Source organism: Pan paniscus, chromosome 4 (assembly GCF_029289425.2).
Source record: "Pan paniscus chromosome 4, NHGRI_mPanPan1-v2.0_pri, whole genome shotgun sequence".
NCBI classification, from domain to species: Eukaryota; Metazoa; Chordata; class Mammalia; order Primates; family Hominidae; genus Pan; species Pan paniscus.
The window spans coordinates 133,829,652-133,852,136 of NC_073253.2; the positions used below are offsets into that span (position 1 = coordinate 133,829,652).

General features: G+C 43.6%; 1 protein-coding gene and 2 non-coding genes across 3 annotated transcripts; all 3 read right to left on the reverse strand.

Moving 5' to 3' along the window:
• Positions 1-653: 653 nt before the first annotated feature.
• On the reverse strand, positions 654-21,713 carry HSPA9 (heat shock protein family A (Hsp70) member 9). The gene is made up of 17 exons (XM_003829218.4): positions 20,561-21,713; positions 19,389-19,447; positions 19,084-19,171; positions 16,296-16,477; positions 14,265-14,389; positions 12,989-13,062; positions 12,795-12,901; positions 12,333-12,495; positions 11,951-12,043; positions 6,888-7,097; positions 5,183-5,410; positions 3,872-3,976; positions 3,185-3,302; positions 2,718-2,812; positions 2,090-2,182; positions 1,768-1,908; positions 654-1,430 (listed from the first exon to the last, which is right to left on the reverse strand). The coding sequence occupies exons 1-17, from the start codon at positions 20,858-20,860 to the stop codon at positions 1,353-1,355; spliced, it is 2,259 nt and encodes a 752-aa protein (XP_003829266.3). The 5' UTR covers positions 20,861-21,713; the 3' UTR covers positions 654-1,352.
• Positions 4,289-4,358, reverse strand: LOC112439956 (small nucleolar RNA SNORD63). The gene has a single exon (XR_003028174.2). It is a non-coding gene; the product is annotated as a small nucleolar RNA SNORD63 (small nucleolar RNA).
• On the reverse strand, positions 6,352-6,419 carry LOC112439955 (small nucleolar RNA SNORD63). The gene has a single exon (XR_003028173.1). It is a non-coding gene; the product is annotated as a small nucleolar RNA SNORD63 (small nucleolar RNA).
• Positions 21,714-22,485: the final 772 nt, after the last annotated feature.

Here is a 22,485-nt window from a genome sequence, read left to right on the forward strand (position 1 = left end):
TTGTGTCTGATATTCTAAGCCCATCTTGATAACAGACTCTTTTGAACATGGCATATGACATTCGTCCATGAAACATAAGGGAAATGTGCTGGAAGACTTTTGGGAAATCTTAACATTGAATAAAGATGTAGTTGCCTTTCTGCTCAGGTTGTCAGCACATGATAATTAGAACTACATCAGAGAATTTGGGACAAGCCAGTACACTGAGGACAGAAAAGCAGAAATAGGGAAAGAAATCTGGGTTCCTGTTATTTTTGAGCCATAGAAATAGTATCTTAGGACTTATTTCTAGATGCAGTTTCTTTAATGTAAGCCAATTCTGGTTATTTCTACTTGGAGCTGAAAGCAACCTGAAAATAGCCACCTTGGTTTTCATGTTAGAGACCTAAAAACTTTCATGTTAGAGATCTAGAAACTTTCAAGATTCTAAATGTACCAAAGGTCTAAGGGGAGAAAATAAAATCCTTCAAACAAGATTTGCACATGCTGATACTGCTCATTATTTCATTATAACAGCCCTTCCAAATCTTGAATTTGCATTTTTAACCAGTGTTAGCAAATCCTGTATTTCCCTCTTTGAGAAATATGGGAAGCATGAGCCATGACATATTCCTGAAGCTAAATCTCAGGGCATCACCCCCACAAACAAGAGATCAAGATGCTTTCTGTATTTATTTAAAAAAAAAAAAATTCCAGAATGGGTAAGAGAACAATCATCAAGGATGTAGGTGCCAGACACAGGGCAGAAGGTAGCTAGAAAAGTATGCCTTAGGGAAGTTAAAGGTCTAGCCTCATTCCTACCTTGTTTTAATAGCTGTACCTAATATAAATAGCTAAGTTTCCCATTGTTCTAGATTCCTCTGCCCCATCTACAAACATGGCACAGCCAGCTTGACTTGCAAGGCCTCAGTTGAAGGACCCCATGTACATACAGGCCAGTACAGCAGTACTAGGCTAACTAGAAGGATCTCATCCCCATATGTGGTCTCATTTCAAGTCTATGGATGACTACCTTCATTGCTGTGTGCGAGATGGTTTCACCCTTTGAAAATATGGTCACTTCAGCATAAAATAGTTAAATCTTCATGATCAATTCATCCTACCTCCTTTTACATGCAGCTGAAAAATGACAGGCTAGGGACATAGAATATTGTGAACTTTATACTGTTAGAATCACTGTCCATTAAATGATCACTAGCTAATGGTCACTAAATTTACAAATTAAGGAAATTATATATAGAATACTGCAAAAACACAGTAAAAAGACTGAAGTTCGCCCATTTCTGCTCAGGAAGTCTCTTCACTCCTAAGCTTCATATGTTGTCCTTCTGGCTTCAAAATTTCTGCTATTATTACTGTTTTTCCTCCTTTTGATCTTCCTTTTGTTCCCCAGTGCCAGAACTTCCAGAGCCTTCTCGCTCAGATGCCATCTGTTAAGAAAACATTTGAGAGCCACTCAGATTTAACGTTAGAGCTAACCATTTGCTCTTTGTTGCACTCCAAGATGAGGGACCCACATATGTCCTCATCATTCATTTCTATTCCACTCCCCCTCCCCACTTTCTACCCTACTGGTGGTTTCTGGATTCCTTCCCTTTGACACTAACTCCAATGCCAAAGTAGAGTCAAGACGGCAGGAGACTATCTCCCAACTCTAATCTCACTCTAAATTCCACAAATGGCTATGGAGGGAGCCACCAGTGACAGTCATCAAGAACAGTTCCATCCAGATCAAGTTAGAATCAAAATCCACTTCAGCCCTTGTACCTTTTTGTATGCCATTTCGAACAGCTTCAATGATGCCTGCTGAAGAGAGGATGCTGCCTGTCTAATATTTTCTCCTGTTTCGCTGTCTTTTCTAGCCAGGAGCTCCCTCATTTTGGAAATCTCTTCTTTCAGCTTGTTGCACTTAAAAAAAGAAAACAAAAGTCCTTACTTTTCCAGGTCTCCTGTACCATTACAAGTAGAAGTACTATTTAGAAATATTTTAAAATAATTAAACCCCTATCAAAACCCACAGAAAAATAAACTTCACTGGCATTGGTAAAAATGTGTTCAACGTCTTTAGTTACTTTAAAATAGAACTCACCTCATCAGCAGGTAATTGGTCCTTGAATTCTTCCATCTTGGTTTCTGTGTCGTGAATGATTCCTTCAGCCATATTAACTGCTTCAACTCGTTCCTTAGAGAAATTAGAAGTTTAAACGAAGACTTTCCAATCAACCAAAGTTTGCTGAATGTCTATACTCAGACAATAAGCTATGTGTTACATACAGTTACAGATAAAAATAGAGTAAGAGGGAGAAATCAGAGTGGCATGAAATAGTCTGGGATGGCTTTGAGAGAGATTTGGGCTAGATTTTGTAACATCAGAATTGTGACAGGGAAAACAGAAGAAATAATAAAGGCACTGCAAACATAAGGTATAAACAACGGGGAAGGAAGAATAGATTATCTTAGGTATTCTCTTACCCACAACCTATGACATGTCCAAACTCTCCCACTTTCTTGTTCAAGCGATTCTCCTGCCTGAGCCTCCCAAGTAGCTGGGACTGCAGGCGTGCACCACCACGCCCGGCTTCAAACGATCTGCCCACCTTGGCAGTGGGCTTACAGTGCTGGGATTACAGGAGTGAGACACTGCGCCCAGCCCCAAACTCCCACTGTCAAGACTGAGCTTTACTAAGATTAAAGTTCAGAAGACAAGAAGTAATCACCTTCTTTCGCCGGTCTTCTTCAGCATATTTCTCTGCATTTTTAACCATATTTTCAATATCATCTTTGCTTAATCCACCAGAAGACTGGATTACAACTGTAGTAAACAGAAAGCATTTCATTAATTCCCAGGTGAAGTTATATGCCTCTTCTTCCTCCATTGCATTAAGAGTACTCCTGCTCATAGCAGCCAATCTTGATACAAATTATGAAGAGGAGAAATACCCTATAGTCCTATAAAGCAAAATGAAACCAAGGACCCAATATATACACAAACACCAACTGGCCTGTTTGCCCATCAAAACTTCAGCAATCCACAGGCTCAGTGCCTGTTTGGGGGGAATAAACATTACACTTGTACAAGTAAATCTGATAACTGAGGGGCAAAGAGGACTCATCATCCTAAGAGGGTCTATTCCCAAGACCTCCCTCACCTCACTCTTAGGGTCTGATAAATAAGGTGACTTACTCTGCTGCTCACGTCCTGTGCCTTTATCTTTAGCAGAAACATGTACTATCCCATTGGCATCAATGTCAAATGTAACTTCAATCTGAGGAACTCCACGAGGGGCTGGTGGAATTCCAATCTAAAATAAATAATATCCAGAGTAAGGTCCTCTTACAGAGGGGTCCAGTGCTATTATTTCCAAATCTATATGGTTTTCTAGTAAACAAGTCACTTGGTTCCTGGGAGAAACAAGTGATTTAATGTACAAAACACAAAGTTTATAAGCAACAGTAGTAGTTTGCTGCCTGAAATCAACTGGTTTTATACCAGTGAAGTTTAGCTATAGCAAGTAACCATAATGGCTGTATGTACCTGTGGACACACTAAATGACAGATAGCAAATCTCCTCACTATTATTCACCTCACCAATAACCAATAAGCAATGCTGATCAGAAACCAGTAACAATATCAAATGTCTTTTAAATGAGTAATCAGGAGTTTATTTCTGAGGAAATTCCTAAGGCACAAGGAAAAAGCAAGGCTTTCAGGTAAAAACTGATGCCATGGGTATCTAGTTGCATCCCTTCTTCTCAAGACTACTCAGTATGTACGTGTATGCCAGCAGTTTATACTAATATTTTTATGGCTTAGAATATTATCTCACTTTACAGTGAAGGAGGCATAGTATTCAGGATTCACAATACCTACCAAAGTAAACTGTCCAAGGAGTTTGTTGTCTCCAGCCATCTCTCTTTCACCCTGACACACTTTAATTTCCACTTGCGTTTGACCATCAGCGGCAGTAGAGAATACCTAGGGAAGAAGAAACCCTCCTGGGTTGGCAATGTGATTAACCTACTCCATTTCTATAGAAAAAATGAAAGCCAAAGGTTCACATTCCAAGACTGGAAGACTCCTAATTTACGGTATGTTCAGAACAAAGGCTGATGTCTTTATAGGGAATAGAAGTAGGATTAGTACAGCAAATGGGCATACAATAGCAACTGTTTCAGCTAAGCAAATGCATTGTACAAAGACGCAGCATTAGGACAGAAGTCCTCAAAAGGAACTAAAATGTTGAAACATGCTCATCTGGGGAAACGGGATCAGAGAAAGAAGATGTATCATGCTCAGTCACAGGAAGTCACCACATACTTTTCTTCAGAGTGATGTGTTGACAAATACATCACGTCACAAATATACCAACAACCATAGTTTTATGGAAAAACATCACAAGATTGGGTAAGTCAGGAAATAATTTTTTTTTTTTTTTTTTTGAGACAAGGCCTCACTTCATACTGTCGCCCAGGCTGGAGTGCAGTGGCATGACCTCAGCTCATTGCAACCTCTGCCTCCCATGCTCAAGTGATCCACCCACCTCAGCCTCCTGAGTAGCTGGGACTACAGGTACACAGCACCATGCCCGGCTAATTTAACTTTTTGGAGAGAGGGAGTTTCACCATGTTACCCAGGCTGGTCTCAAACTCCTCAGCTCAAGTGATCCTCTCGCCACAGCCTCCCAAAGTGCTGGGATTACAGGCATGAGCCACGGTGCCCAGCCACAAATAATTCCTACTTCAAGAACAAGCCATGTCCAAGTAGCCCTGCTTGGTATCTCGGCACCCTCATACCACCCCCTTCATTCATCCATAAGATAAGAACACTCCCTTAAGTCTGGTCCAGACTATCCTTTTTACTGTCTTTGAGAACAGAAGACTACAGGGAATTCAGTCTCAAATGACTGAGATCCCTTTTAGCAAATTATGTTAATCCTGTGGAGGAGACTACTGATGTCCTTATAATCATCACTACCAGCTAACATGTAAGAACTTTTCTGGTAACAAAAAAACAAAAAACAAAACACAGGATTCTCACCACCCACAGTTATCTGTTTAATATTCTAAACTGTAAAACAGAAAAAAATGAAGTTTTCTAGAAAAAACTCATGAAAGTGGCTGCAATTACATCCGTCATAGAACCTAAAACCCATGTGACAAGGTAGGAAGTGATGGCTCTTACCTGGCTCTTCTTGGTTGGAATAGTGGTATTCCTATTAATAAGTTTGGTAAAGACACCTCCTAGAGTTTCAATACCCAGAGACAGGGGAGTGACATCAAGGAGCAGCACATCCGTGACATCGCCGGCCAACACACCTCCCTGAATGGCAGCTCCAATGGCCACAGCCTCATCAGGATTGACAGCTTTACTTGGGGCTCTGCCAAAAAGATCCTGTACAGTCTGCTGAACCTGAACATCAAGGAAAAAGAAACTGTCAGCCCACACTTGGGAACTACCTGAGCAGAACAAAAGGGAGCATGTGTCCTACGCTCCCAGCCAGATCTCAAGACAGGCTAACTCAAATCTGAGAATGTTTATTCAAATAACCATTTCGTACTTGGGTTCCTGCTAATGATCTTCTAACACTCATACACTTTATAGAAGTATCTCCTTCATGACCCTTGTATATCTGGGAAGGATTCTCCTAAGTTTTATTATCTGCTTTCCTACACAACACATTAAATCATTTGAAACAGAGGATGCAAGGCAAGGGGACTTAGAAGTCCACATTCTCTTGTATATTATCAACTAAAGACCAAATTATCATAGGCAGCTGTAGCAATAATTTGCATTGCTAACATGGGGCATGGTCTTCCCTTGTGTTTATTAGTGATAAAGTTCCATTTGAATAGCATCGGGGATACTTTTTCTTTTTTTTTTTTTTTTTGAGACGGAGTCTCGCTGTGTGGCTCAGGCTGGAGTGCGGTGGCGCAATCTCCACTCACCGCAAGCTCCACCTCCTGCGTTCACGCCATTCTCCTACCTCAGCCTCCCAAGTAGCTGGGACTACAGGCGCCCACCAAATTTTTTATATTTTTAGTAGAGACAGGGTTTCACCGTGTTAGCCAGGATGGTCTCGATCTCTTGACCTCGTGATCCGCCCGCCTTGGCCTCCCAAAGTGCTGGGATTACAGGCGTAAGCCACTGTACCCGGCCTCGGGGATTTCTTAATATATGAGGCATCCACCTGGTCCAGGACCTTTTTTTTTCCAGGTTCATTTTTTTTTTTTGCATATTTCCTTAAGGCCATGTATTTCAATGGAAAAATTAAGAAAAAAAACAAGGTCACTATCTTCGGTCCAAGATAATCCTATTTAGGCTACCAAGAAGAACTGCATCTTCAACAGGTTTGTGCTCAGTCATTAGTTTTCCACACGTTCTTTCAGAATGATGTGTTGAATAAAATACATCATTGCACAAATCTTTGTCAAAGAGATGCACTAAGCTGCAAAGACACATGTACAAAGATGGTGGCCGGGGGCGGGGTATTACCAAGGTTTTATGTTCCTCTCTGACCTCAAACTTTGTTTCAATCCTAAAAATTCTATGACTGAGTTCGGGATCCTCCCTGCTACTGCCCCTAAAGAAATTCTGCCCCTCCTAATTTTTCATACATACATACATACATATATATATAAAAATTGGACTCATGTGATCTGCCCGCCTCAGCCTCCCAAAGTGTTGGGATTATAGGCGTGAACCACCATGCCCGGCCTATTCTTCAATTTTAACAAAACAAACAGAAAAGAATTCTTTAGTGAGGATATAATCTCATCTCCCTTTTAGGTCACCCCAGCAGAATGGGCCATATATTTGTGCCACCTGTCCCAAGAATACACTATGCGCCAGCCCCCTCTCTCCATGACAGAATTCCATTGGTCCATACCTTGGGCATCCTAGTCATGCCACCCACAAGAATCACTTCTCCTATGTCACTCTTGCTGACTTCTGCATCTTGCATAGCTTTTTGGCATGGAGCGACAGTCCTTCTGATTAGATCAGTGACAATCCCTTCAAATTGAGCACGGGTCAACTTCATATTCAAATGCTTGGGTCCAGAAGAATCCATTGTAAGATAGGGCAAATTGATGTCAGTCTGCAAATGAAATGTTTAATTGCATGTCAGCGAGCAGGCCAAATGACGGTTACATTTATTATTTCAACTAAAATATGACCATGCCCTAGGACAGAAGACTTGCAAAACCACAGGGAGGGTGAGATCTAATTTAAATGAATAGTCACCAAGAATACATTTTTTTTGTTTTTGAGACAGAGTCTCATTCTATCGCCAGGCTGGAGTGCAGTGGCATGATCTTGGCTCACTGCAACCTCCGCTTCCCAGGTTCAAGTGATTCTCCTGCCTCAGCCTCCCGAGTAGCTGGGACTACAGGCATGTGCCACCATGCCCAGCTAATTTTTGTATTTTTAGTAGAGATGGGGTTTCAGCATGTTGGCCAGGATGGTCTCGATCTCTTGACCTCGTGATCCGCCTGCCTCAGCCTCCCAAAGTGCTGGGATTACAGGTGTGAGCCACCCCATCCGGCCAAGAATAGTTACTCTTTAAGATGCAATGTTTTGCCGGGCGCAGTGGCTCATGCCTGTAATCCCAGCACTTTGGGAGGGCGAGGCGGGTGGATCACGAGGTCAGGAGATCGAGACCATCCTGGCTAACATGGTGAAACCCCGTCTCTACTAAAAATACAAAAAAAATTAGCCAGGTGTGGTGGCACATGCCTGTAATCCCAGCTACTTGGGAGGCTGAGGCAGGAGAATCTCTTGAACCTGGGAGGTGGAGGTTGCGGTGAGCCGAGATTGTGCCACTGCACTCCAGCCTGGGCAACAAGAGTGAAACTCCATCTCAAAAAAACAAAAAAACAATGTTTTATCTCCCCAGAGATAAGCACTATAGAATGTTTTAATAAAGTTTATAGTTATTAACAAGAATGCAGCAGATAAGCAGGAAAAAAATCCCCATTCAGAAGATAAAGAACTATTCTGCCACTAAATATTCATTAGAACCACACTACTGATGTTTTTCCTTCACCAAGTTTTAAAAATATCCCATGTAGGTGAAGAGAAATGTCAAAGTTATGTTCTGAACCAAATAACATGCCATTAACCCTGGGCTCTGTAAGTTCCAGGACGTTTACAAGTGATACGAAAGCTACAGACATGCTCTCATTAATGTATGAGGACTGACTTGTATGGCCATCACATCCATGGAGAGCATCTGACAGTCACACCATGTAACATCCAGTATTTAATAAATCCCAAATCCCAGTACAACATGGGATCTTACAGTGTGTAACTGAGAGTGAGTCCTTAACCATCTTTCTTCAGGAGAAGTATCCTAAACATTTGAATACTTAATAAATAGAGTTAACACACCATCTGTAGAATAGTAATACCTAAATATTATTGACAATTTCTTTTTTGCAAAATGTTGATTAACCAAATCAGAACACAGAATTATCTAAATCAATGCTATCCAGTAGAATTTTCTGTGACAATGAAAATGCTCCTTATGCTGCTCAATTCAGCAACCACTCACATGACTACTGAGCACTTGAAATAAGACTAGTGTAACTGAGAAATGTAATTTTAAATGTTATTTAATTTTAATTAATTCAAAACCCGTATTTGGCTATTATAGTAGCACGACTCTAAACACTAAAAGCTAATGGCAACCTGAAAATCTCCAGCACTAACTCTCAACCCTCTACAACCAGTCCAACATCTATCACAATGTTCTTTCCTTACCCTCCTCTCTCAAACCCAACCACTTATGTCTTACTCTCACTCTCATCCAAGTCTTTTCTCAACACATGGTTACCAATAGCCCCCCTACACCCACTCAGGGTGCCTTCTGCCCTTCACAATTCTCCACTCTACTCCAGCCAAGGGCTTTTCACAAATCGACACATGACCATGTTACTATCCTCAACTCCTCTGGGGTTTGTATTCACTTATCTTGGGAGAGACACCAAATCCCAAATCTATAAAGCCTCTAGCCCAAGGGTATCCAATCTTTTGGCTTCCTTGGGCCACACATAAAATACATTAACGTTAACAATAGCTGATGAGCTTAAAACAAAAACAAAAAACAAAACCCTCAGTATTTTAAGAACGTTTACAAATTTGTGTTGGGCCACATTCAAAGCCATTCTAGGCTGCAGGTTGGACAAGCCTGCTCTAGCCTCATTTTCCATGCCCACCAACAACCGACCCCAATCTTCACTCTGCCCTTTTGGCCACTCTGGCCCTTTCTCAGGTCTTCACCTGAGAGCCTTACTCTTAACCCATTACACATGCCCATTTATCTTTTTCTGATAAACTCATCTCTCAGATGCTATTCTTGTTATGCTGAACACCTCTCTCAGGTACCTTCTTAGATTATTTTTATTATTTTTATTTTATTTTTCATTTTTATTTTTTGAGACAGAGTCTCATTCAGTCACCCAGACTGGACTGCAGTGGTGCCATCTGGGCTCACTGCAACCTCTGCCTCCTGGGTTCAAGCGATTCTCCTGCCTCAGCCTACTGAGTAGCTGGGATTACAGGCACCTGCAACCACACTTGGCTAATTTTTGTATTTTTAGTAGAGACACGGTTTCACCATGTTGGCGAGGCTGGTCTGGAACTCCTGACCTCAAGTGATTCACCTGCCTTGGCCTCCCAAAGTGCTGAGATTACAGATGTGAGCCACTGCGTGCGGCCCCTTCTTAGATTGCTTTTAAGAGACCTGCTCTTTCACCCAGGTTGGGGTGCAGTGGCATTCACAGCTCACTGCAGCCTCAAACACTTGGGCTCAAAAGATTCTTGTGCCTCAGTCTCCTGAGTAGCTGGGACTACAGGCACGCACCTATGGTGTAGTGCACCACGCCCAGCTAGTTTTGTAGAGACGGGGGTTCTCACTATTTTGCCCAGGCTGGTCCCCAATTCCTGAGCTCAAGTGATATTCCTGCCCTGGCCACCCAAAGTGCGGCCCCTTCTTAAATTGTAACTGCATTTTTACCATTTGTTACATTAATAGTAACTTACATTTAGAGTATTCACAATTTCCTATGTTTTCCTAAGCGTATAATATTTATGAACTTGGTAATGCTCACAACTCTTAAGGGAAGAGTACCACTATTATCCTTGTTTTGTAGATAAGTAATAGTAACGTTAATTCATCCAAGATCACCAATTAATAAGCGATACAATGGGGACTTGAACCCCAGCAGAATGCTTGCAGAACCACCCTTAACCTTTACTTTGTATCACTTCTAGTTTAACGTTTACTAATCTGTTCTAATTAATGTCCATCTTTCCAAACCACAATATAATCTGCATGAGGGTAATAAACGCTAAGAATTTATTCTATAGATTTAAAATCACCTATGCAAAACTGAATGTGTAAGGATGCTCAATACATCTTGCTATAATAAACACTGGAAAACAATCAAAATGTCTATCAATAGGATGCAGCCACACTAATTAAAACCAACCAATCTCTTCCAACACCTCGCATCCCCTACCCCAAATGTCAAATCCCTGGGAAGAATTACAAACTTATCTTCTGGCAGTGCCAGGTATTTCAACCTCAACCCTAACCAACGTTGCAATGTTCTGCCACTCCATGATAGCAGGGGCAAAGTAACATCAGCAAGACCATGGATGCGTGTGTATAACTATGTCACTCCTCACAGCCACTTAAAAAAAAAAAATCCAGGTTTGAGGGGAAGGTTCATTAGCAGCAACCACAGTGACAACCATCATAAATACCTCTTCCCTTGTGGGTGATCAAAATAAAGGTGTCACCGCTCTGCTTTTCCTGCTGTCACCCAAGACACCGGAAATAGATCTGCTGCTTTCTATCTTCATGGGTCTCTAACACAGATCTAACATGGTTTATATAATTCTATTCTTGGTGGTGAAGTCAAGTTTCACCTCTCAGAACTGGAGCTAACCAAGCTGACAAAGAGGCTGTGTAAATCTGATGCTCACAGACGGAAACTTGCACAAGCTTCAGCTCTTTTTCTAGACTGGTGATTCAAATTATTGTCATTTTTTGACACAGGGTCTCATTTGTCACCCAGGCTGGAGTGAAATGGTGTGATCACGGCTCACTGCAGCCTCAACCTCCTGGGCTCAAACAATCCTCTTAGCCTCTGGAGTGGCTGGGACCACAGTTGTATAGACTATGACCAGCTAATTTTTCAAATTATTAAGTGAGAGACAATTAGCCGGGCTCAGTGGCTCATGCCCATTATCCCAGCACTTTGGGAGGCCGAGGCAGGTCAATCACCTGAGGTCAGGAGTCCAAGGACCAACCTGGCCAACATGGCAGAACCCTGTCTGTACTATAAATACAAAAATTAGCCAGGCATGGTGGTACACACCTGTAATCCCAGCTACTTGGGAGGTCGAGGCAGGAGAAATCACTTGAACCCAGGAGGCAGAGGTTGCGGTGAGCCAAGATCACGCCATTGCACTCTAGCCTGGGCAACAGGAGCAAAACTCCGTCTCAAAAAAAAAAAAAAAAAAAAAAAAAGACACTCAGAGACTCTCCAATTCACAAGGAGAGGTTATTTAATATTGTCAGTTAAGACAGCAGTTTTTCCAAGCTAGTAATTCTAGTTTTAAACACTGCCAGAGCAGGTTTTAAAATAAATGTCTTTAACTGAAAGGCAAACAAGTACACCCAGCACATCATTCACACATTATTTAGCTCCAGTATACGTAACTGATTTGGGTGGCTAAAAAAATTTCAGCTCATAAAGAAACTAAAGACCTTACTGTCCCTGTGCTCATGGCAAAGGTCTCTAGAAACCAGAAAACTGAAAAAACAAACAAACAAACAAAAAAAACTCAACTGACATTAGGCCAATTAGAAAATACTATTTATTTTAAATAAGCTCCGGCTGAAAATATCCATCAAGACTGCTCGAATTTTCCGTGTCTCACCTGCACAGATGAGGAGAGTTCACATTTAGCCTTTTCAGCAGCTTCCCGTACCCTCTGAAGTGCCATGTTGTCTTTAGTCAAATCAACCCCTGTCTATAAAGTGAAGACATTGAACACCAAACACCAGCATTAGTGAGGTGATAAATTTAAACTGCAGTAATAAGGTGGAACAACACAAAATGAAGTCATACCTTTATATATAAGCATGAATTACTTTTTATTACCCTTAATGTGTAGGGAAAAAAAATAATCTATTCTGAAAAGAGTATCTGTGTCTAGAATAAGGGGGTTGAACTGAACTCGTAAACAAAGCAAAGAGCAATCTGAACAAAGAATTTCTCAATATCCCAACGTCTACATATTAACCACATTGGTAACTCACCTCTCTCTTGAACTCCTTCACAATGTGCCGTAGCAAGGCCTGGTCAAAGTCTTCCCCACCTAAGAAGGTATCCCCATTTGTGGATTTCACCTCAAATACTCCTTTCTGAATTTCCAGGATAGAAATATCAAAAGTTCCACCACCTAAATCATATACAGCAATGCTGTAAATGATTTGTGAAAAAAAAAAAAGAAATCCTTAAGAACAAAACCTATCACCAGGATATAAATTTCAATAACCAAATACAGATAATCTAAGCTACTTCCCTGAGATATGTACTAGTTAAATTACCATGGCCCAAAAGAAAACAAAAGAATGGTTTTGAAATGAAAAAACAAAGACAATACAGACTTAAAATCAGTAAAAGCACTATTTAGTTTAAGTAAAAGGCTCAATTACTAAGAAATTAAGTGACACTTTAGTTTCACACATCCAGGTGAGAAATTTACTGCACAAACTTACACTTTGTCTTCTGATTTGTCTAGACCATAGGCAAGAGCAGCAGCTGTGGGCTCATTAATCACCCGAAGCACATTCAGTCCAGATATCTGGCCAGCATCTTTAGTGGCCTAGAGAAAACAAAGAGAAAAACATTTTTATACCCTTCCATCCCAGGCACCTTACTTTTTGTGAATAAGAATGCTAATTGACCTCACCTGTCTCTGCGAGTCATTGAAATAAGCTGGGACTGTGATCACAGCATTTTTTGCTGTGTGCCCCAAGTAATTTTCTGGAAAAGAATGAAATTCAATCATGGAATTCTGTCAGAACAGAATTATTAATATAGCCCAACAACCTGTGTCATCCTTTTGGAGCCACAGACAACATTCTTCAGTCTTTTGGTAAGTGACCTAATATGTCCTTGCAGGAAAACACTCCAAGTAAATACACTGGTTAAAAACCCAAGATCAGGCCGGGCACGGTGGCTCACACCCGTAATCCCAGCACTTTGGGAGGCTGAGGCGGGCAGATCACCTAAGGTTGAGAGTTTTGAGACCAGCCTGACCAATATGGAGAAACCCCATCTCTACTAAAAATACAAAATTATTCAGGCATGGTGGCACATGCCTGTCATCTCAGCTACTCGGGAGGCTGAGGCGGGAGAATTGTTTGAACCCGGGAGGCGGAGGTTTCAGTGAGACAAGATCGCACCACTGCACTCTAGCTTGGGTGACAGAGCGAGACTCTTGTCTCAAAACAAACAAACAAACCCAAGATCGGCCAGCCAGGCACAGTGGCTCATGCCTGTAATCCCAGCACTCTGGGAGGCTGAGGCGGATGAATCACCTGATTTGTCGGGAGTTCGAGACCAGCCTGACCAACATGAAGAAACCCCATCTCTTTACTAAAAATACAGAAGTGGCTAGGCATGATGGCGCATGCCTGTAATCCCAGCTACGTTGCGGGGCAGGGAGAGGGCAGGAGAATCGCTTGAACCCGGGAGGCGGAGGCTTCGGTGAGCCGAGATCGTGCCACTGCACTCCAGCCTGGGCAACAAGAGTGAAACTCTGTCTCAAAAAACAACAACAAAAAAACCCCAAAAAACAGAAACCCCTAAGATCACTCTTTCAACATTTTAGTGAAGGTTCACTAAACTACAATGACCTTTAGACTTACAACAGCCACTTCAAATAGGAAGTTCTAATTTATACCTAACAGGGACAAAAGCTTAATGTGTAGTCTTGTGGCTTTCAATATAGAACATTACCCCCTACTGGAAAAAAAGAAACAAGCCAGCCACCATTAGTGAAATTTGAAGATTAATTCAATCTGCAGGGAAAGCATGAAGTGTAACACAGTTTTGCCATTCCTAGGTTTTCTATACAAAAGGGACCACAGATTCATCTACAGGAGCTGGGGCACAGGGAGCTAGTGATCTCACAGGAATCATTGTTCTTAGAACTTTCCCAGATGTGAACTAAACCCACTCACCTGCAGTCTCTTTCATCTTCATCAACACAAATGCTCCAATCTGACTCGGAGAATACAATTTCCCATGAGCCTCAACCCAGGCATCACCATTGGAGGCACGGACAATTTTAAAGGGAACATTTTTACTGTAAGACACAAAAATTCTATTAGAGAAAACTACCTGAACAACTTACCATGACAAAATTACCACATACCATGAACATCCATCTTCCACCCCAAGAGACTCATTCATGGCCAACAAATGACAGTTTGTGAAATTCTTTAGAAAGCAATCACTAACGTGGTTTATGAGAATTACAAGGCAAAATGAAATAAATAAATAAAAAGAAAGCAATCACTAACATATAAAAACATTATGATGAAACCTCAACATTCTTTATTTAGCGCCCCAGGCAGAAGATTTTTGCAGCCACTTTAGAATAATTTGATGAAACCGTTACTGTATGATCCAGCAATTCTACTCTCTAAGACAAATGGAAATATTTATGTCCACACAAAAACTTGTACACAAATGTTTATGGCAGCATTATTTCTAATAGCCAAAAAGCAGAAACAGCTCAAATGTCCATCACTTGACAAATGGATAAACAAAATGTGCTGTATGTCCATACGGTATAGTATTATTTGGCCATAAAAAGGAATGCAGTACTGACACATGCTACAACATAGATGAACCTTGAAAACATGCTAAGTGAAAGAAGCCAGTCATAGAGGTCCACGCAACTCCATGCATACAGAATTCATATTCTACTCAAGCTCAATAAAGCTGTTTCAATTTTTAAAAATATTTAATTTATATATATATAGACAGAGACACACACAGTCTTGCCTTGTTGGCCTAGATGGTCTTAAACTCAGCCTCAGACAGTCTTTCCCACCTCTGCCTCCTAAAGTGCTAGGATTACAGACATGAGCCACTGCTCTAGGCCTAAAACATTTTGTATACAACAGGAAACTCTACCTATGCTTCTAGTTTTTTTTTTTTTGAAACAGGGTTTCACTGCTATTACTCAGACTGGAGTGCAATGGCATGATGTCGGCTCACTGGAACCTCCGCCCCTCAACGCTCAAGCCTCACTAGTAGCTGGGACTATAGGCGCGCACCACCGAGCTTGGCTCTTTTTTGTATTTTTTGCAGAGGTGGCTTTTCCCCAAGTTGTTCAGGCTGGTCTCGAACTCCTGAGCTCACCTCAGCCTCCCAAAGTGTTAGGATTACAGGTGTGAGTCACCCCACCGAGCCTCTAGTATGTCTATTTTAGAAAAAGGCAGGCTGGGCATGGTGGCTCACGCTTGTAATCCCAATACTTTGGGAGGCTGGGGTGGGAGGGTCAGTTGAGTCCAGGAGTTCAACACCAACTTGGGCAACATAGTGAGCCCCGTCTCTATTGGGAGGGGGGAAGAAAAAAGAAAAATCAAGTCTTTTTCTGTACTGGATCAACACATGATAGAACCTGCCATTTCTGCCTTATGTATTCAACACTGAACTATGTGGTTTAGGAATGCTTTGCAAATTTTCATGTATCATGTCAATACATAGCAAAGACCTAATCTGTAAAGACAAAAATGAATTTTTTTCTTTTGAGACAGTCTCAGCAGCCCAGGCTGGAGTGCAGTGGCAGTGATCTCGGCTCACCGCAACCACCGTCTCCCGGGTTCAAGTGATTCTCCCGTCTCAGCCTCCTGAGTAGCCGGGATTACAGGCACCCACCATCATGCACAGCTAATTTTTGTATTTTAGTAGAGACAGGGTTTCACCATGTTGGCCAGGCTGGTCTTGAACTCCTGACTCCAGGTGATCCACCCACCTCGGCCTCCCAAAGTGCTAGGATTACAGGTGTGAGCCACTGCACTGGCCAAAAATGAATTTTTTAAAGGGATTACCCTTTTGGCAGTGGTACAGATTTCCCCTAGGGACAATAAGTAAAATTACTAAAGTAAGGTGCTCCAGGGATCCTCATCAACATGCTGAGGCTCTTCTGTGTGGCCCTTGCAAATAACTGCTTTTTGCAAAAAACTTTTGCTGTTACTCACATGTCTTTCTGTACTTCAGGATCATCATATCGCCGGCCAATGAGACGCTTGGTAGCATAAAATGTATTGTTTGGGTTGGTGACAGCCTGTCGCTTGGCCGGCATTCCAACAAGTCGCTCACCATCTGCTGTAAAGGCCACAACTGAAGGGGTGGTTCTGGCACCTTCGGCATTCTCCAGCACCTAAACTCCCAAAATGTGATAGAGAGTAAGTTTGTAGTTATCACTGGTATGTTTTTTGAGATGGAGTCTCACTCTGTCGCTAAGGCTGGAGTACAATGGCACAATCTTGGCTCACTGCAACCTCCGCATCCTGGGTTCAAGCGATTCTTCTGTCTCAGCCTCCCTAGTAGCTGGAACTATAGGCGTGCACCACCACACCCAGCTAATTTTTTGGCATTTTTTAGTAGAGATGGGGGTTTCACCATTTTGGCCAGGCTGGTCTCGAACTCCTGACCTCAGGTGATCTGCCCGCCTCAGCCTCCCGAAGTGTTGCGATACAGGCATGAGCCAATACGCCCAGCCTATTACTGGTATCTTTGCAGCAATCATTTAAGACCCAAAAACAGCTCCCAAATTGCAAAACAAATGCACATCAACAATACTACCGGGCATGCTTTACTGCTGATAGTTAATGAACAGTAGATATTTAAGGTATCTTTAGCCCTTTACTTTCAAACTACTATATATTTTTTTTTTTGAGAGGGAGTCTCGCTCTTGTCACCCAGACTGGAGTGCAGTGGCGCCATCTCGGCTCACTGCAAACTCCCTGTCCTGGGTTCAATTCTCCTACTTCAGCCTCCTGAGTAGCTGGGATTACAGGTGCCTGCCACCACGCCCAACTAATTTTTTTTGTGTGTGTGTGTGTGTATACTTTTAGTAGAGATGGAGTTTTGCCAAGTTGGCCAGGCTGGTCTCGAACTCCTGACCTCAGGCGATCCGCCCACCTTGGCCTCCCAAAATGCTGGGATTACAGGCGTGAGGCACCGCGCCTGGCTTTTTTTTTTTTGAGACAGAGTCTCACTGTCACCTAGGCTGGAGTGCAGTGGCACTGTCACGGCTCACTGCAGCATTGACCTGCCAGCCTCAGCTGATCCTCCCACCTTAGCCTCCAGAGTAGCTGGGACTACAGGGGCACACCACTATGCCCGGCTAATTTTTTGTAGAGACAGTGTTTTGCTATGTTGCCTAGGGTGATCTTCAACTCCCACGCTCAAGTGGCCTCCCCAAGTGTTGGGATTACAGGCATGACCCACCAGGCCTGGCCCTGATTTACATTTTAAAAGCTGCTTTGGTTGCTTAAGACTCTTGTCAGGTGAACCTTTGTAGTGCTGACAATTGTATGTATCTAACTTCCCAGAAAAGGATTTAAATGTGGTATAGAGGTAGGACTACTAATTTACTATTAAGAGGGGTGGGAATGGCTTGCACTGTTTGGTTACTCTGGTAACCACCAAAGTGCTGCATTTTCTAAATTGAAACAAAGTTGGGTGTGCAGAGACAGACTAGAAGTGGAGCTTCATCTCTGAAGTAATGCATGTTGTTCATTGGAGCAGGCTATTTCTTTTGAAGCCTCCTTACTCTGTACATGCAACCTTTATCCCCACCGGGTTCTTAGCAAGATTTAGAGCACCTGGAATTCTTGACTCTTGCTTCTTCCATTCATGGCCTCTTTTGCTTTCATACTTCCTTTACCCCCAATCTCCTCTTCTGAAATAACCTGAACTGTCTATGGTCTTCTTATCCCACTTGTTTGGCACCAAGAGATTATTCCTTCTCTTGGCCCTAATTTGGGCTTCTTGGCATTTTTCCTATATGCCTGATATCTGTGGCCAACCCCCCAAAAAATTTAGAAGTAGATATAATTCTCCATGTGGAAGTAAAGATTCTTGTCCCAACATTGGGTATGAAAAACCTGATCTATAGTCTCTTCTTTTTTTTTTGAGACAAAGTCTCGCTCTGTCACCCAGGCTGGAGTACAGTGATGTGATCTTGGCTCACTGCAACCTCCACCTCCTGGGTTCAAGCGATTCTCCTGCCTCAGCCTCCCGAGTAGCGGGGACTACAGGTGTGTGCCACTACGCCCAGCTAATTTTTGTATTTTTAGTAGAGACAGGTTTCACCATGTTGGCCAGAATGGTCTTGATCTCTTGACCTTGTGATCCACCCGCCTTGGCCTCCCAAAGTGCTAGGATTTCAGGTGTGAGCCACCGTACCCGGCCAATTTTTTGCATTTTTAGTAGAGACGGGGTTTCACCATTTTGGCCGGGCTGGTCTTGAACTTGGGACCTCAGGTAATCCACCCTCCTTGGCCTCCCAAAGTGCTGGGACTGCAGGCGTGAGCCATTATGCCCGGTCAGCCCTGATCTATAGTTATGTTTTTGCTGTTTTAGTTGGAAGTACTTCCAGGCCAGGCTTAGTGGTTCACATCTGTAATCCCAGCACTTTGGAGGCCAACGTGGGCGGATCACTTGAGCTCAAGACCAGCCTGGCCAACACAGTGGAACTGTCTCTACTGAAAATACAAAAAATTAGCCAGGAATGGTGGTTCACGCCTGTAATCCCAGCTATGTGGCCAAGGCAGGAGAACTGTTTGAACCCAGGAGGCAGAGGTTGCAGTGAGCGGAGACCGTGCCACTGCACTCCACCATGGGCTATAGAGACTGTCTCCAAAAAAAAAAAAAAAAAAAAAAAAGCGCAAATCAGGTTCTCAAATTCCTTAACTAAGGAAAAGAGCACAGAATTCTGGACAGATTCTGGATAAGGTACTAGTTATCAATCATGCTCACCTTTGCTTGTTTACCTTCCATAACTGCCACGCAGGAGTTGGTAGTACCCAAATCAATACCAACAACTGCTCCCTTGATTGCTTCTGATCTGTAAGACATTTACAACAGTGTCACAGCTATTGTTATCTTGATAGACCAAAGTCACTGGAAGATAATATTTAATTGGAAAATTAACAGTGGTATACTACATAATCTCTAAATAAATACAGATAAATAATTACAGAGAAGAATAATCACAAATGTAGAAAACACTGCTTTGAAGTTTAATATGTATTCCCTCTCAAAGGAAATGATATTATACTTACGCATAATCCCGCCTTGAAACAATTCTAAAAGCCTCATGACTAAGGCCATTCCAGCTATCCTAAAAAAGAAAAAACTGACTCAGTCACCAACCAGTGTGTATCCTGGGAGGAAAAAGAGAAAACTTGGGCTCACTTAATATATAAAATACATTAAGCTACTAAAACAGTAAATATTAAAGTTTCCCAAATAAGTAAGATGAAAAAAGGTAAATAAAAGATGGCCTTAGAATCACATTACAGTAGGATTTCTCAACCGTGGCGCTATTAATTTTGGGCCAAATTTTTGTGGTGGGGGCTGTTCTGTGCATTGTAGGATATACAGCAGCATCCCTGGCCTCGACACCCTAGAAACCAATAAGCACCCCAGTAAGTTAGTGACAACCTAAAATATCCACAGACATTGCCAGATGTCCCCTGGGGGAAAACACTTCCCCTTACCTTGCCGTGCAATTAGTTTAAAAGAACTAGAGTTACTAAGGATCTTTGAAAGAAAAAAGAAAAGTAGTGGCGTTTCACTAGGATAAAAGACCTTTATTACAACTTAACCTCAGGCTCCTTCCAAGCCTTCCTTAATGCCCACATACAATTCCTGTTCTCCAAAGCATTTGTTTTTTATTTTACAAAACAAGTAATCACTCCATAGCCTTTTCTCCGCCCCACGATCTGCTTTTTTTCCTGAAGTAACAAACGAGTACAATCTTACACCACAGATTTTGAGAAAATGTTGCTAAGCACGAAAACTGGAGTTCCGACTCAAAGCTTTCTTATTTTATTTCACCGTATCAACGGGATCCTTACACACTCTGTATTCTGTAGAGGAGCCAAAAATAAAACTGAAAATAGTGGCTTTCCCAATAGACTGCATCCCTCACCCCCAAGGCCAAACCTTTCCATTCAGCCACAGAACAGGCCATCAGGACCACTACCTGGTAATTTTAAAATGACACTCTAGATCGCGAGGGGTGTGACTCAGCAGGGCCCAAGCCGGACGCAAAACCTTGGGCAAAATCTTGAGCCGGCAGCGCTAACTATGGAAGGCCCGTTACCTTCCTTCCCGCCTGACCTATCCTGGAGAATTCAAACCCTAAAGGGCGCGCGGCCTGCCGCAGCGAGGCCCGAGGCCCAAGGCCCGAGGCCGTGACCCCATTCGGGAAGGTCCCACAGTTCCTCACCTGGTGGCGGGCGGCCGTAGGGCCCCGGGAGGCTGCGGCGCCCACGAGACGGGCTGCTGCAGCTCGGCTGGCACTTATCATGGCGGATAAATGGAAGAGTACGAGGCAGCAAACAACCGCTCCGACGGCTAAGGGCTGCGCGATGCGGTGGCGGCAGCGCTTCTGGAAACCTCCAACCACGTGGGGTGAGGGGCGGGGGTTGGTCACTGCGGCCCAGAGGCCCGCTCTTGCGCTGAGGCGCCGCCCGCGCCGCCTGACCAGAGGATACTCGACTGCCGCTCCCGGAGCCAGGGCGTACATGTAATATGCTCCGCAGCACGACGGTTGGAGAAAGCCTGCCCTTCTGTCCCGGCTGCGGCGGCTCTGAGCTCAGAAAGAGTCCAGGGAAGGAAGAGGGGTATGAAGGCGGTATCTCGGACAGCCCCGGTCCTCGGCGACAGGAAAGACTCAAGGTCACACGGGATAAATTGCGAACCGATTACAGTCTTCTTGCGTCAGTTGCGCGGGAGGAGGAGCCTGTTGCGCCTGCGCAACAGACATCCAGCTAAGAACCTAGAGCGCATGTGCGCAAGGAGTGGCACAAAACATGGGTGGAGACTAACTACAGCGCTCATTGGGTGCCCGAGTGCACGCCAGCGTTCCCTGGGGCGAGCCCGGGCGCGTGCACACCCCCCGGGCGTGGACGTGTTCCCAGCTCCCGCTCCTGGAGGACGGCGCCATCTTGTCTTGTGGCTTTGTGAAGTGAGGACGTCAGTACTTTTGTTGTTTGGTCCCGCCCGTTGTTCACAACTTGAAAGACACTTGGATATGCAGACGTTAAACAATTTCGTGTTGCGTTTTATCACAGGGGTCTTGGGTTTCCAACTACAAAGCGTTTGATTCACACAGAACATTAGGCCAATTAGCCTGCACAAAGGGAAAAAAAAATAGCTGAGCTTGGCCGGGCGCTCACGCCTGTAATCCCAGCACTTTTGGGAGGCCGAAGCGAGCGGATCGCGAGGTTAGGAGATCGAGACCATCCTGGCTAACACGGTGAAACCCCGTCTCTACTGAAAATACGAAAAAGTAGCCGGGCGTGGTGGCAGGCGCTTGTAGTCCCAGCTACTCGGGAGGCTGAGGCAGGAGAATGGCGTGAACCCGGGAGGCGGAGCTTGCAGTGGGCCGAGATCGCGCCACTGCACTCCAGCCTGGGCGACAGAGCGAGACTCCGTCTCAAGAAAAAAAAGAAAAATAGCTGAGCTTCAGGCTCTTCCTCTCCCCACTGTGCTGGGCCTGACTTGAGACTCCTCTGGCCCTTTTTAAACCTTGTGCTGGTGGCAGGATGTCAACTACTTCACTACCCTGTGACCAGTTTTTAGGTTTTTTTTTTTTTTTTTGAGGCAGTCTTTGTCGCCAGGCTTGAGTGCAGTGGCGCCATCTCGGCTCATTGCAACCTCTGACTCCCTGGTTCAAGCGATTCTCCTGCCTCAGCCTCCCAAGTAGATGGGATTACAGGCGCGCGCCACCACGCCCAGCTAATTTTTATATTTTTGGTAGACACCGGGTTTCACCATGTTGGCCAGGATGGTCTCGATCTCCTGACCTCGTGATCTGCCTGCCTCGGCCTCCCAAAGTGCTGGGATTACAGGCGTGAGCCACCGCGCCCAGCCCAGTTTTAGATTTTTAAGAAGAGGAATTAATTGATTCAACAGATATGTTTTGGCATGCCTACCGTGTGTCAGTCACTCTCCTAGGTGGTAGGAATACAGCGAAAGCGAAACACGAATGAATGGCTGATGACAGATTGAACTTGATTTTGGAGATGAAGCAATTTGTCCTGGAAGCCCGCTTTCAAAAAAAGAGAAATGTTTCAGACCCCCTATCTCTTCAGGAAGATCAGTATTATTAAGTAGTCACCCCTGGGTGAGGAACTGTGAAGGAAATGT

Excerpts from the sequence above, each read along its gene's own strand:
- HSPA9 (XM_003829218.4), bottom strand. The coding sequence starts at position 20,860 with ATGTACGCCCTGGCTCCGGGAGCGGCAGTCGAGTATCCTCTGGTCAGG. Across the intron at positions 1,909-2,089 it reads ACCAATTACCTGCTGATGAG|TGCAACAAGCTGAAAGAAGA; the intron begins GTGAGTTCTATT and ends TCTTTTTTTAAG. Across the intron at positions 1,431-1,767 it reads TCGAAATGGCATACAAAAAG|ATGGCATCTGAGCGAGAAGG; the intron begins GTACAAGGGCTG and ends TTTTCTTAACAG.